Source organism: Pelodiscus sinensis, chromosome 4 (assembly GCF_049634645.1).
Source record: "Pelodiscus sinensis isolate JC-2024 chromosome 4, ASM4963464v1, whole genome shotgun sequence".
NCBI lineage: Eukaryota > Metazoa > Chordata > Testudines > Trionychidae > Pelodiscus > Pelodiscus sinensis.
Window position 1 is genome coordinate 30,453,643 of NC_134714.1, and position 13,929 is coordinate 30,467,571.

Here is a 13,929-nt window from a genome sequence, read left to right on the forward strand (position 1 = left end):
CTGAGGTGACTAAACAGGAGGTCATAAAAGGACTTGGTGGGGTGGGAAGGAAAGACTCACAGGAAGTTTGGCCAGGAGAGAGGAAGGGGACAGATCAGCCAACGTCAGAGCAGGCAAGCTGTGGGGAGAAGGCTCCATTATTTCAGAATCGAAACCATGCAGTGCAACAGAAGAACTCTCGATGGCACTGAAGGACGCTGATCCCAGCCCACGGAATGGTCTGGAATGATGAGGAAACTGAGGCATGAAAATGTATGCATGGTTTATATTTTCATGCAAAGCTCTGTACTTCTTGATCTAGTAAAGAGAGAGCAATAGGGGAAGTCTTAGAGGTCAGCACTGCTTCCAGGGACTGGATAGTAGGCCACATAGAAGATCTGTACCCCAATACCGTGCCAAGATGCCTTAAGATTGCCAGTGTCCTAGCTCCATTCAGATTCCAGAGGCTTAAAATACATGGAATCCAAGAGCTGGAAACCCTTACAGCAGTCTCCTGAGGGCCAGGAGGAGGCTCTCAACTGGACCTCTGACACTTGTGCAGAGCAGAAATGATGATCAATGAAGTGTATAGTCTTGGACCTGAAGAGATGATTGTTAGATGATTGGACCTGAAGAGATGATTGTTGTGAACTAGTGGCCCACCATTGGCGAAAGTTTTGTCGGCAATGGTGGATTCACAGAAAGAGAGAGAAATTCATGGGGTACATCTTATAACATTTTCTATCTGAGCATCTTAGAGTATTTTATAACCATTAAATCTGAACATACCTCTATGAAGGAAAAATGGTAAACATAGTAGCCAGCAAGTTAACTTCCAAACCAAAATCTGTCCATGTAAACTGCAACAAAACCCTTAATTCCTTGGGTATCAAAGCCATGAAAAAAGCAAAGCAGAGATGAAGTGGACAGAGAGCAAATGTTTCAATATATTTCTACTATACCTGGGTTTCCCTGAGCCATGGAGTCATAGATGAGTTTACAGGATTTCAGCAGGATGCTAATCTTCTTCTCTGGGGAGTATGCCTTGTTCATGAGTGTAAACTTGTGAAGGATTTTTTCTAGCACGACAGTTTCAGGCACACTGGTGGTGACACCCAGGTCTGTTGTGGTTGTGTTCTGTACGACCAACTGATTCTCCTTCAGCATCTGTAAGGATCCATCTTTGTTGTGGATTTCCTTTAAGTAGGAATCGATGGCATCTTTTAAAGGTTTCAGGACACATTTGTGCAAAGCTGATTCAACAATCACTTCTGCATAGGAAAGGGGCGGGGGAATAAGAAAACATGAGATCCATGAAAAAAAATTAACTTAATAGTACAGCTTCAACCCTAAACCAACCTAGTGCAACCTTCAAAAACCTGGGCCACATCAGCAGCAAAGGTATTTAAAAGATATTGTCAGTTACAAATTTAAAAGGTATTATTGGATGCAAATAAATGCAGTTGCTAAAATAGTGTTGTTTTCATCAGGTTGGCATTCAGTAGGTGCGCTACAGGCAATTAACACACCGAAGGGGCAGAAGCTGGTGGGGGAGGTATAACCATACCCCATGGGCAGGATTTGAACCAGAAAATAATATCTACCAGTTGAGCAAAAGGAGTAACTTCATTAACTAGCAGCAATAGTGTGACACACATTTTATCAGACAACCCACTGACGGGAGGTGGAAAGTAAAGCAGATTTCCACTTGCCCACACTACTTTTGGTTGCTTTTTCTTACTCTGCTTTTCTGCACCCTTTCAGTGTAGGTTATGCTAATTTACTGATATGCATCATCTGAAGAAGTGGGTTTTGCCCATGAAAGCTCATGATACCTTCTACATGTTTTGTTAGTCTTTAAGGTGCAACTAGACTATTTGTTGTTTTTTAAGTTTTTCCAGTTGCAGACTAACTTGGCTACCCCTCTGAAGCTTACTGATATGCAGTAATTTATACCACATTTTACATCACTTGTGAATATATGGCCCATGAAGCCTATTTCCTAAGAGTTGCTTAACATTCAACAGAAGAGAAAAAAACCACCCAGATGACAGCAAGCTTGAGAAACTATAGGAAATTGCATTATGCCTGTTGCCTACTACAATAATATGGTTCAATGGCACTGCAGAACAGTGCAGCTGCTCAGACAGAGCAGGTAATTACATTTATGGGCATGATACGCAGCTGTTTTAAAGAATCTATTACAGGTGACAAGGGAGACCATCTGTGGGCATGAGTGGTTAGTCTGGAGAGGAATCGGAGTCTGAAAACTTTTCCTAGGGAAATCCCCGCTGTTCTCAGTAAAGCTATCTCTGGGCAAGTTTAACCTGTAAGAAATCTGCTGACTTTAGGCCAGATCATCCTTTCACTAGTCTGAAGAAATAGGGTCCTGCTCAGAACCTCTCCCGGTCTCCAAGGCATTGATTAGTGTGGACCCTGCAAACAAAGGAACAGCGGAGTTTTGGTGGAGCTCTGAGGGCCTAGAGCCATCACCGGGTGATCCTAGCCACTGATGACACTCAGGGAATGCGTGGACTATTTAAGTTAAAGCCTATGGCTGTTTTGAAGGTGATGGTGCTAGATATGAATGCCACTCACAGTGGAGAGAAAACTCAGGCAGTGGAAACCTCCCTCTACAGGAATAACCCATAATGGAGCCAGCATTTAGAGAATGGGGACAGTAGTCATACACCAGAACTCATAGAGTTGAGGGGTTTGGTCTTCACTTCTAAAAAAGCTGTGCATTTTACTGCAGGATAACTAATGTGTTCAAGTTATCTTGAGGTAAAGACACAGTGAAAACCAGGGACTTTAGTTTTACCACAAGATATACTCATGGAGTTCAACTGTATATTCTTGCCTAGAGGTGACCTCATCAAATTTACTTCACAATAAAGTGTCTTGTCTTCAGTGTGTTTTTGTGATAGTTCACATAGGTTAATTACTCTGAGGTTAAAAAATAAAGGAAACAACACCATGGGTTTTTAGCAGTGAAGACAAGCCCACAGTCACCTCTTACTTGACTGATGGTTTTTTGCTCTGCTTATTCCCTTCTCAGTTTGTCTTTAAAAATAGTATAATTTGTTGATGTTCATTAGTATGCCTGCAAACCTCACTTTTTAGCCTTTGTAGCATTAATGCCTTAAAGTTTGTGGAAGTGTAGGCTGTGAAGAAAGAGAGAAAGAGGACAGCAGGACATGTCAGTCACCACTAATGGCATCAGATAACACACCTTATGCAAACAGGAATGGGTGTTCCCATTTTTCTTCATTTGAATTCCTATGTCGTGGGGTACTAAATAATGAGACTCATGACCTGTCTAGATGTGAAGATCAGGGATGATAAACACCAAGATAACATTACAATATAGGTGCTTCTTAAAGCAATGTTCAAGTTCTCAGAGTGGCTAGCAGGACTTCAACAGGACTGCTTGTTGTTTTTACAGTTATAGACTAACATGGCTACTCCTATGAGACTTTTTGCCACAGGAAAGAAATAGGGTGTATGATTTTGCATCTGCAGATATTTGCATGACATAAAGGATTTTACATATTTCTGTACTACTCTCACAAATAAACTTTAAACTACTTCACTTCTTGGTACAAAGGCTACTCTGAATTTTAAATTAAAAGCACTATATTGTTAATAGGGTTATTCCCCTTGAACAGAAGCTGTGAAATAGGTAAAAATGAGACGTGCGCTGTATTATGACGTACGGGCTGTGAATGCAGCTCCAGTGTTTTTACCAGTTGTGGCACATGAAGCAAAAATTCATGGGCCCTGCCTTTGAAAATAAACCATCACCTTGCCTTTCCAAGCAAATAGTTAGCTGCTAATTACCTGAAACGGATGTCAGCAATGGGGTAAAATTTTGCTTCCAGAGCTCCACTCTAATGTCTTACTTTGAATGGACCTTCTCAAGACATGGAGGTCCACAAAGAGTAGAATTTTTTAACAGAAATCTGCTCTGTGGACCTGGCAGCTGCAGACAGCTTTTTGTGATGCTTAGGGAAGACTCTGCTTAGTTGAATTACTCTCAAAGCCCGTACATTTTGTTCTAATTGGTCAACAGAGTTTTAATACTACTCCCCTGAATACAGCCAATCTCAGAGCAACTTTAGCCCACATTTAGCCCACATCACACATCTAACAATTTTCCAAGGAAACATTTTTCTCCCATATCACTTATCACCCCCAAACCTCCAGAAACACTCCCCCTGAAAAGATTAAAATGTGAGCATTACCTAGTTGTTCTTCGGAATAAACAAATGGATCTACGAGCGATTTCAGCTCTGTGCTTTGTATTAAATAACTCTTCAGCTGGGTCATCATCATTCGAATTTCTTGTAGCATCTCTGTGCTGGAACTCTGTTTTGCCATCATCTCTAGACTGTACACTTTATAGTCCTGCACCAAATTGCCAAAGTAAGAGTCTTTGTCCTGTGACAGCTCTACAATCTTCTTCTGCAGCTTTCTGTCAGCAGATAAGAAGACTGTGAAGACATTAGTTAAGCTTACAAAAGAGAGTCTGTGCTTGGCCTTACCCAAGATCACAGAACGTGTCTTTTTAACGGCAGGGCAACTCAATTGCTCTATGTCATCTTCTGTGCTGCTTGTGGAATAAGAATCAGGCTCAGAAGCAGAGGTCTGAGCCAAAGTATTGCTTCCTGGACAATCCAGGGAGGTGTGAGAGCCTTTAAGTTCAGATGAGCTAACAGATTTACTGCTAGCACTTGATTCATCCTGAGTGTCTGGACAGGTGGTATCATCTCCTGGCTGTGGCCCATCCTTGGATGAAGATTGTACGTTGGGTGGATCTGGCTCTGCAATGTTTATTTGTTTCAAATTGCAGGTGCTGGAAGCAGACCACTGTTGAGAAATCCTCTTCTTTCTTGGTGGTGGGATGGGGGGCGCTTTTACAATTGCAGTGGGCTTTATTAACAGCTCAGGCAAGTTCTCCTTTTCTACGGCTTTGGGCTTTGCTTCCTGGCACTCTGATATGTCTCGCTCAGGAACCTCAACAGGCATTTTTACTGCATTTCTGCACTGAGAATCATTACTCTCTGTACAAACATCCCGTTCTTCTTGAGTGCATTCCCCTTTAGGCATGTCACATTTTTCAGACTTACCAACGCAGCTCTCTTCTGAAGTTCTTTCAGATGGCCGTCTCCTTGGAGGTATGCAGGGATGAGTACATTTCTGAGAGGTGGCTGACAATGGGTCGCTGGATGAGCCAGCTTCTTTTCCCTTTTCTTCCTTATCTTTACTCCCCTCAATTTTCATTTCCTTGGTGCTCTTCCCCAATTGTTGAAGAAGTAGCTGGTCCTCTTCACTGGCAGTCATGGAATCCTTAGATAGCTTTTCAGGTGGCTTCACAACTTGCCTATGAGGAGGAGGTGGCGGAGGGGGCCGGCGAAGAGTCCTCATAGGATTTGGTGTGGTTGCACTACGGAGATCAGCGCTTGTACTGGAGCTCTTGTGAAGAGGTACATCTGGAGGAAGAGGATTGCTGCACTCCTCTATAAAAATAGGATTCACAAACCACAGCCGGTCATTTCCTATTGACAGCTCAATTTCACATGAACAGTGGTTTGTGCTACTTGCAAACTGCTGGCTAGACCTTAGATTGTTCGTGTGCGCAAGGCTTAAGGCAGAGTCTTTCACAGGCTGGGAAATCCCCTCTCCTGTTCTTCTGTGGTTTAAAGAGGAGTCCCAGAAACCTGTAAAAAAAAATTAGAATGAGACAATATCCTGAGAGACTGTTATGTCTGACAAGACGTGGGAAAATTACTTTGTATCAAAAGGTGTGATGTAAACTTTGACCTCAAATCCATTCTGGACCCAATCCTCTTTGGGGTTCAAACTCAGATGCAGGAAAGAAAAAAACCAGACATTTCCCTAAAAAAACTGTTCATACTTCAATTGTCAGAAGCGTATCCAAAGATTATTATAAAACAGCTTTCCTTACATTTAACAACCTATTGACATCAATGCTAAGCATGGGACACTTCTAGTCAACTCAATTAGCCTCATTAGCACTGGGACTACAATTGACAGGCACCTTTTTTCTCCCTTTCCCTCTCCCTTCTTATTCTGAGGGTCTCCTTCCCCCCTCCCCACTCAAGATCATGTCACCTGAAGAAGTGAGTTTTGCTCATGAAATCTCATGATACTATATACACTATACAATACTATATACATGATATGTTAGACTCTAAAGTGCCTAAGGCTTGCTTGTTTTTAAAATTACAGACTAGCATGGCTACCCTTGTGAGAAAGTTAACCTTTGATAACCAAGTAGGAGGGAGCATGACAGTGTTATGTTGTGGGGAGTTTCACAGTATAGGAAGAAATCAGTGGCAATGCAGAGAGCTTGAGTAGTTGCAAGTGTCCATTTTATTGCCTAGTACAGACTAACTAGAACAAGCCCAAACTAGCTGTGGGCTAGTGGGCTAGCCCAAACCCCAGTGACCTAACTCAGTTCCTATAACAACAAGATCTATATCTACAACCCAGTACACAACAGACAGGAATGGGTGAGGGCTAGTATGTTGGAGCTGAGTTTCCCTATTGCATGGTAGAAGTTGGAGCAAAGCACCTGCCACTCTAATTCCATCATGGCCAACTGCTTTGCCATGGCTTAGACTCAGAGAATGGAGCATAGGGTCAGACTGAATCAGCCCCAAGTCCACAGAGTCCAGCAGCCAGCACCAGATGCTTCAGAGGAAGGTTGTAAGAACCCTGCATGTGTGGTATGATCTTTCCAGGCCCACTGACAAAAGGGCGCAAGGGTGGCAGCTGCCCCAGGGCCCAGCTACTTAAAAGAGCCCCAGGTCCTTTAGATCACCACTGGGATTCTGGGGTAGTGTGTGTGCCAGGCAGCTCTGAAGGGCTGTGTCTGGAAAAGCCGATCCAATAGCCCCACCCCTTCTGGCCCTTCCAGGGCTATGGAACTTCTCCCCTCCCACCTCCGCCCCACACACACACTTTGCCCAGGGCCTGGTGAAGTCTGTTAGCAGCCCTGGATCTGATCTGTGTATTTGGTTTTACTCTAGTCTCTAATAGCTGAAGATTGGCTGTCCCTTCTGCAAACCATTGTTAGCATTCACTGTTATAGCTTTGGGTATTCCTGGTGGCCATAGAATGCCTGGTCCCTCTTTGAATCTTGCACTGAAAGCCTGGCTTTCAGTCCAGCTTCACCACTACAGATCATGGCAGTGAAACAGCCTGGAGAATTCTGTGCATCGCTTTAAGGCTTTATACCAAAGTACCAGAGAACAGTTAAAATATTTCAATGTCATCTGCATCTGCTTCGCAGAGAGGTCATTGTTTCAGTTGAAAATGACTTTGATGCACTGAAAACCGATCTGCAGTGTTTGTAGCATTTTATTAAAAAAGGATTGAAGTGTTTGTGTTTGTAAATGTCTTATCTGCATTTTTAGTGTCAAATTTAACCTTGGATAGGATTCCCCTTCTCTCTGAGATGAATTCCTGTCACTTGCATGAAAAGACCATATAACTTAAGATACCGCTTGTTTGTAGCCCCTTTTGTGGTTGTTTAGTACAAGTTTCACTGTATTCCCTGTAGGAAGTATCAGGATGCACAACAACTACTGCAAATCCCTTCTCTATTGCTTGAAGGAAAAAACTGATGCTTGTTTGTAAGGGTATCCACTGTTCAGTCGTAGTCACTCAGGAATCCCACACCTAACCAAAGGCATGTCAGGAAACAGAGGTGGAGTACAGTTAGACACCAAGCTAGTGACAGGTCCCAAGGGGACTCCCTCTTCACTTTTTATTATGTGTTGGGGGAAATATTCCTGCTTAGGGTCCCCAGTGGGCTAGCATTGCTAGACACAGTAGATTAGAATGAGGATCCTACCTCTTATTTTACCCAGCCAGGACCCCTAAGCCTAGAACTGATGCTCCTTGCACACTGCCAGTACACATGGTATGACCCTGTGCCTTGCCATCAGGCACAATGTTCATTCTGCCAGGAGAAGTCCCACTGATTGACTGTAACTGCTCTCAGGAGCCCACGCTATGCCTTCAGCCAGGCTTTCATGCCTGTGTCCTCAGTGTTAAATTCTGAGGGCCAAAGCCTCCTCACAGTTACACCAGCATAACCCTGTAAACTTCAGATGGGGCTGGAAGACAGGAGACTTTGGCAGTGAATCACTAAATTAGCTCTTGGGTTCATTTTGAGTTTCAAAATATGAAAGCAGCTTAGTTCTCCTCTGCCTTTCCTCACTTTCACACCTCTTCTAACTCTTCTGGTTTTCCCTGAGGTTACTTTAACCATGATAGGGCTCGCACACATGATGTAGTGGCACCAATGCTAACCATACTATTACTTTTTCTTCGCATTTGTCACGTGCTGCTCAAAACCTGCCGGTACCTCGCAACTGCAGCAGTTTCTTACAGTGAAACTTATGGACATCACACATCTCTGTGGGCACTCTCACCACTTATTGCAAACAGAATCAAGCTGCTACTTAAACCATAAAATATGGGTCTGGTATCTAGGACAAATTTTGGTGTATACGCCTGTCAGAGTATTTTCTTACTCAGAAAGGCTGAGACTATAGTCTCTTCATATTCTGGTTTCCTGCCTGGGGAGATGATGATGATGGATTGGACATGGCTGTTTTGCAATAAACAAATACATATTATTGGGGGGCAATCAATCTGAGAACAAATTAAACTAACAACTGCAAATTCACAGCCATTCATTTGGCATCACCTAGTCACATACCGTGCTTCCAAGATTAGCAAATGGGGCACACTTCTCTTTAAATTGTTAGACCCACCATATGTGAGTAAATGCAGCACAGTGGAATTTGCTTATCTAGGCAGTGGTATGGAATTACAGCATCTTGTGGGTCGAGGAAGTGACAGGCACGTCATCCACCATCCCATGAAAGGGGAAGCTGATAATTTTCTCAGTAAAATACAAGCACAAAGTACTACACAGAAAACCCATACTCAGCATCCAGGCTGAGTAGCCTGGATGGGCATTGTGCCAATGTCTGGACTTGGAATGGGGGAAGATTTTTTTTCTCCCCAGTAACAGAGAGCTACACACAACTGCCTCCCAGAAGCTGTTCTGGGGCAATAAATATTCTCTCCCATTGCAGAAAGAATAGGATGATTTGCTCTCCGCTCCTCTTTTGGCACACTCATAAACCTACTGCTTCCCACCCCCAGCCTGCTGCCACATGGGTGTCTGTGCTGCCTTCTCATTCACCAGAAACACACGAGTTCCCGTTGCACCTGAAAGGGCTAGATTTTCCTCTGCCCTCTCAGTGATGTGCCAATTATAGGGGATTCTTTATTTGATGAATCCACTCTTTGAAAACCACATTTCAGGGCTCTATACCTTATACTCTTTGACCCTTTGTGTAATAACCAGGTCCTGAAAAGGGAAGTTAGCTTGCGGCAGGACAGCTAATTGTTGTCCCATGAGAATATAACACCATTTTTGAAGGAAGTGGACACTGACACAATAGAATTTCAAACAAAGCCGTCTTTCCTTCTGGAAGAAAAAAAATGGCAGCTACCTAGTGCAATCTGTCTGAATGCATTAGAATGTGTTTTAAGAAGCAATAAACTCAGTACTCAATACTTCATCCTCTTCGACCTTGCTAAGGTGTCCTGGAGTCCCAAGGATCCTTGGTGATTTAGCAACCCTTACAGAGCCACTGCCAGAAGTGCTTTGTCTTCAGACATGTCCCTGGAATCCAGGACACAAGTTCAGATGCCAAATTAGGTTTTCCAGGTGTCTGGTATTCTACCGGAGAGTCCGGTTTTTGTGCCCTCTGTCTGGTAAAAAAAAATTCAGAAAGTACCGGACATGTGCAATGTCCTGTATTTTCTGTTTTTCTGGCTGGGAGCCGGACGGAAGCCTGGCGGGGGTGGGGAGAGTGGCTGGGAGGTGGGGCTGCGATCAGCACTGGGAGCCTGTGGTAGCGTGCAAAAGCCTGACGGGGGCGGAGGGAGTGGCTAGGACTCCCAGCCACTCCCCCCGCCAGGCTTCTGCAAGCAACGAGAGGAGTCGCAGGCTGGGAGGCAGGGCTGCGATCTGAGGAGAAGAGATGCCTTGGGGAGGAGGAGAAGCCCTGTCCCTGCTCCTAAGCGCTGTTCAAGTGTGTTGTGGCACCGTAGTCTAGGGGAGAAGCCTGCAGGTGCTTTGTAGTTGCGTTTAGGCGCCTTCCATGGGCTCGCAGACAAAACTCACTGGGGTGGAATTTCTGCTTCTTCCCACTGGGACACCCAAAGACCTGGCTATGGGGGAGTCACTTTCCTACCCATGATTGCCTCCTCCATCCCCCACCCTGCCATTGTGTTGCCCTGGGGTCTGCCTCTCTCTGCTTTGGATAGCAGGCAGCTGCTTTGCAGAGAAGGCTCTGCTGCCTCCCTCTTTGTTCCCAGCTTGGTGGCTCTTGGTAGTAGGCACAGAGGATGTGTGTTCAGTGTGAGTGGTTTTTTTTTTTTTGCTTGACAAATTTTTAGCCCATGTGTTCGGTATTTTTTGACATCTGGCAACCCTAGATGTCATCACCTCTATTGCCATCACCACAGGGTTAAAAAGAGGCACAAAAACTCCTCAATTTGTTTTTTGAAAAGCAATTTGTAATTTTGGCTGCCTCTGTCTCTGAATTCCCATCTGAGACACCTTAAAGAAGCCTCATTTCCAAAAGCCCTTTGAAAATTAGAGTCCTTAAAGTGTGTCAGGTTGGGCACACAAAAATTGCAGTTCCCAAAATCACAAACCACCTTTGAAAATGTAGGATTTTTTTTGTTATAACTTTGAACTGTAAAGTAACATTTTCTGATATCAACAGCCAAGGTAGTTTGGACAGAAGCAAAACTCAAAGTAATAATAGGTGATCCTGAAACTTGAGTGAATCTGCTGGCTAAATTCATCAAAGCCAGTATGAATTGAAACTGGTGGGGTCTGCCCAAACCTACTTGGAAATATAATGTCGATTATAAAAAAAAATACCAAACAGGTGTGAAAACTCCCAAATGATTACAAACTATTAATGATAAATTAGGTCACTACAAGATATCTTGATTTTGGTTTGTTCTATTGGATAGTGTAATGAGAGGTTATTAAAATACTGTTTACAGAATAAAGCATTTCTAGATATATTTATTTGACAGAAAGCACCAAGTAAAATAATTTTTCTGCTATATTAGTTCATGCAGAAGAAACAATGGGAGGAGCTATCATGCGGAGTACATTAACTTAGCAAACAACATAAGAACATAAGAATGGCCATACTGGGTCAGAGTAAAGGTCCATCTAGCCCAGTGTCCTGTCTTTGAAGAGTGGCCAATGCCAGATACCCTAGAGGGAGTGAACAGAACAGGTAATCATCAAGTGATCCCTCTCCTGTCACCCATTTCCTCTCCTGTCATCCCTCTGACAGACAGAGGGTAGGGTAGTGTTTCTTAAATTGTGTTCCATGGCACATTGTGTGCTGCAAGGCAGTTGGAGGTGTGCCGCGGAGAACAACAGAATTCAAAATGGCCACCCTTAAAGGGGCAGGTGAAATTTTCTCTCAATAACTTTCCCAACTTTCCCCGATTACTTTTTTTCCTCAATAACTTATAACTCCCACCTCCGACTTTTTTTTCCCCCTCACCAAAAAATCCCAAAAAATTATTGTCTGGTGTTCCTCCGTCTTTAAAAGTTTAAGGAACACTGGGCTAGGGACACCATTCCTCCCCATCGTGGCTAATAGCCATTGATGGACCTAATCTCCATGAATTTATCTAGTAAACAAGGCTTACAGTACTTGGCTTCATCATGGATATAAAAGAAGCCATGGGTGTAATCGCAAAGAAAAGTCAAAGCTCATCTGGTTCAGAAAGCAGAAGAAAAGCTGAGCAGCAACCTAGTGTTAGAGATGGTTGTTAGATGATTTAAGTGGAGTGGGTTTAGTGGTAAGGAATCGGAGCAGCAGCGGCCTACTTCAGTTAACAGAACACTGAACTTAGTGGGGGAACAAAAGTGCATGTGAGCAACTGTTATCTAAGGCATTATGATTTTGAACAATCATTTGCAGCAATAAGTAGAGACAGGAGTCATCATAAAACTTTGTTCCAGTTTGTTACTCTCTAGACCTGATTTTTTGGGTTAAGCACCAAATTCCTGTACCTTGAAGCCACCAAAAATCAATTCCAAGGCAAAGTAAGGAAAGCAGGTCAGCTTTATACATCAACATAAATTAAGATGGTGTAATCAGCAAATCGACACTGGCCTGATATCCTTCAAGCAAGAGTATTTTTCAGAATGCCATGGTTCAAGGTCACTGGTTTGGAGGTGGGTCAAGTAGTCAAAAATACCTAATCTTCTGAAAAATCTGGCCCAGCCAAAGCTTGACCCAAGTAACCAAAAGCAGATAAGCTCTAACACTTGATATAAAGAAGAAACTGTGGTAAGTATTTGCTCTTAAGGCAATACCATTATAATAATCTAAGAGTATATCTACACTGCCACCCTAGTTCGAACTAGGGTGGCTAATGTAGTCATTCGAACTTGCAAATGAAGCCCGGGATTTAAATATCCCAGGCTTTATTTGCATGTTCCCGGGCGCCGCCATTTTTAAATGCTCTAATTCAAACACCGTGCCCATGGCTACACGCAGCACGGACTAGGTAGTTTGAATTAAAGCTCCTAATTCGAACTACCGTTACTCCTCATTGGTCACAGGTCTTTTTTCCTCCCAGCTACATGAGGACAGGGAAAAGATTGTGAGGTAATGAACTGCTGCAACGTGAGGGTGATTTTAGTTTTTCATTTGCTTGGATTTTCAGATATTTTGAATATTTGCCAGGTATGCTGAATGGCACAGATGCACTTTAGTTATGCTGGCATGTCATTTAGTGTGGGATTTTCTACATTATATCCTGGGCACCAAGGCCCTTTTTCAGTCTGTCTGAAAAAAAAATCCATCTCCCTGCACATAGGCTTGTCAACCTGGCTACAAAAAGCCTCAACCGCACGTCAGCCTCCAGATTCTCATAACCTTGGATAAAGCTCAAGTTGTTTGACAAAAGACTTACCTATCCCCAGGCTAGCAATGATTTCGAGGTCTGCAGAGCTATTGGCCTCCAGTATAGCTTGGGGCAACCTGAGCGGGAAAGGCAGCAAATCCCTGTGAAAATAAATAAGGCAAAAATCCAACCATCAGGAACTCAGTTTTGCAGTTTGATTTTAGAGTTCTGATTTGCTAGCAATTCTAGCTCTATTCTGCCAGGGGTGCAGGGCTCTTAATGCCATTAAAGTCAGCAGCAGCACAGCTGCGTCAGAGCAGTTGTGAAGCCCAGACAAGGAAAGTGGCAAGAAGCACTGTCTGAGATTATTCTGTTCTCAAGCAGATTCCCTGTGACAGTGAGGCTTCTTTGTGCCAGGCTGGTCACTTCATCTTGGTTTCTTCTATGCTAAAGAAGGGATTTGGATACCCCGCCTCCCCCAACCACAGGGCCACTGTGAAGTTAAATGACTAATATTTACATGAATAACAAATATTTACATGAATATTTGTAAAACAACTTCGATGAGGCCTTTGGATGGAAAGTGCTATGATAGAATCATAGCGTTAGACAGGACTGCAAGGGACCTCTAACCTATCCCTATATTGCACTTCAGTACTTAGACTGTGAGCTCTCTAAACCAGGGACTCTCTTTTTGTTCTCTCTGTATACAGTTCCTAACACAGCATTGCTTGTGGCTCCTAGGTGCTACTGTGGTGCAAAGAATAAAGAATAATATGTATGTACAAAGTTATTATTACTTATCACTAGAATTATCTTGGGAATAACAAGAATATCATCTCTTCCTAGTCTGCCTCTGCCCTTTATGTACAACCAGAGCTTAACATATTTCAGATTCTAAATAGCAAGGTAGGATTATGGTGCAGGATCTGGCTACACTAAAGG

At 43.3% G+C, this 13,929-nt stretch overlaps 1 protein-coding gene across 3 annotated transcripts in view; it reads right to left on the reverse strand.

Annotated features, from left to right (window-relative positions):
• The window catches only part of RIN3 (Ras and Rab interactor 3), a 102,172-nt gene that overhangs the window by 21,614 nt on the left and 66,629 nt on the right, over positions 1–13,929 (reverse strand). For all 3 annotated transcript variants that reach the window (XM_025189929.2, XM_075926687.1, XM_075926686.1), the window contains 3 exons: positions 13,054–13,145; positions 4,224–5,699; positions 942–1,250 (listed from right to left, as the gene is read on the reverse strand). In XM_025189929.2, the coding sequence (XP_025045714.2) occupies positions 942–1,250; positions 4,224–5,699; positions 13,054–13,145 (1,877 nt within the window). The remainder of the gene's footprint in view (positions 1–941; positions 1,251–4,223; positions 5,700–13,053; positions 13,146–13,929) is intronic.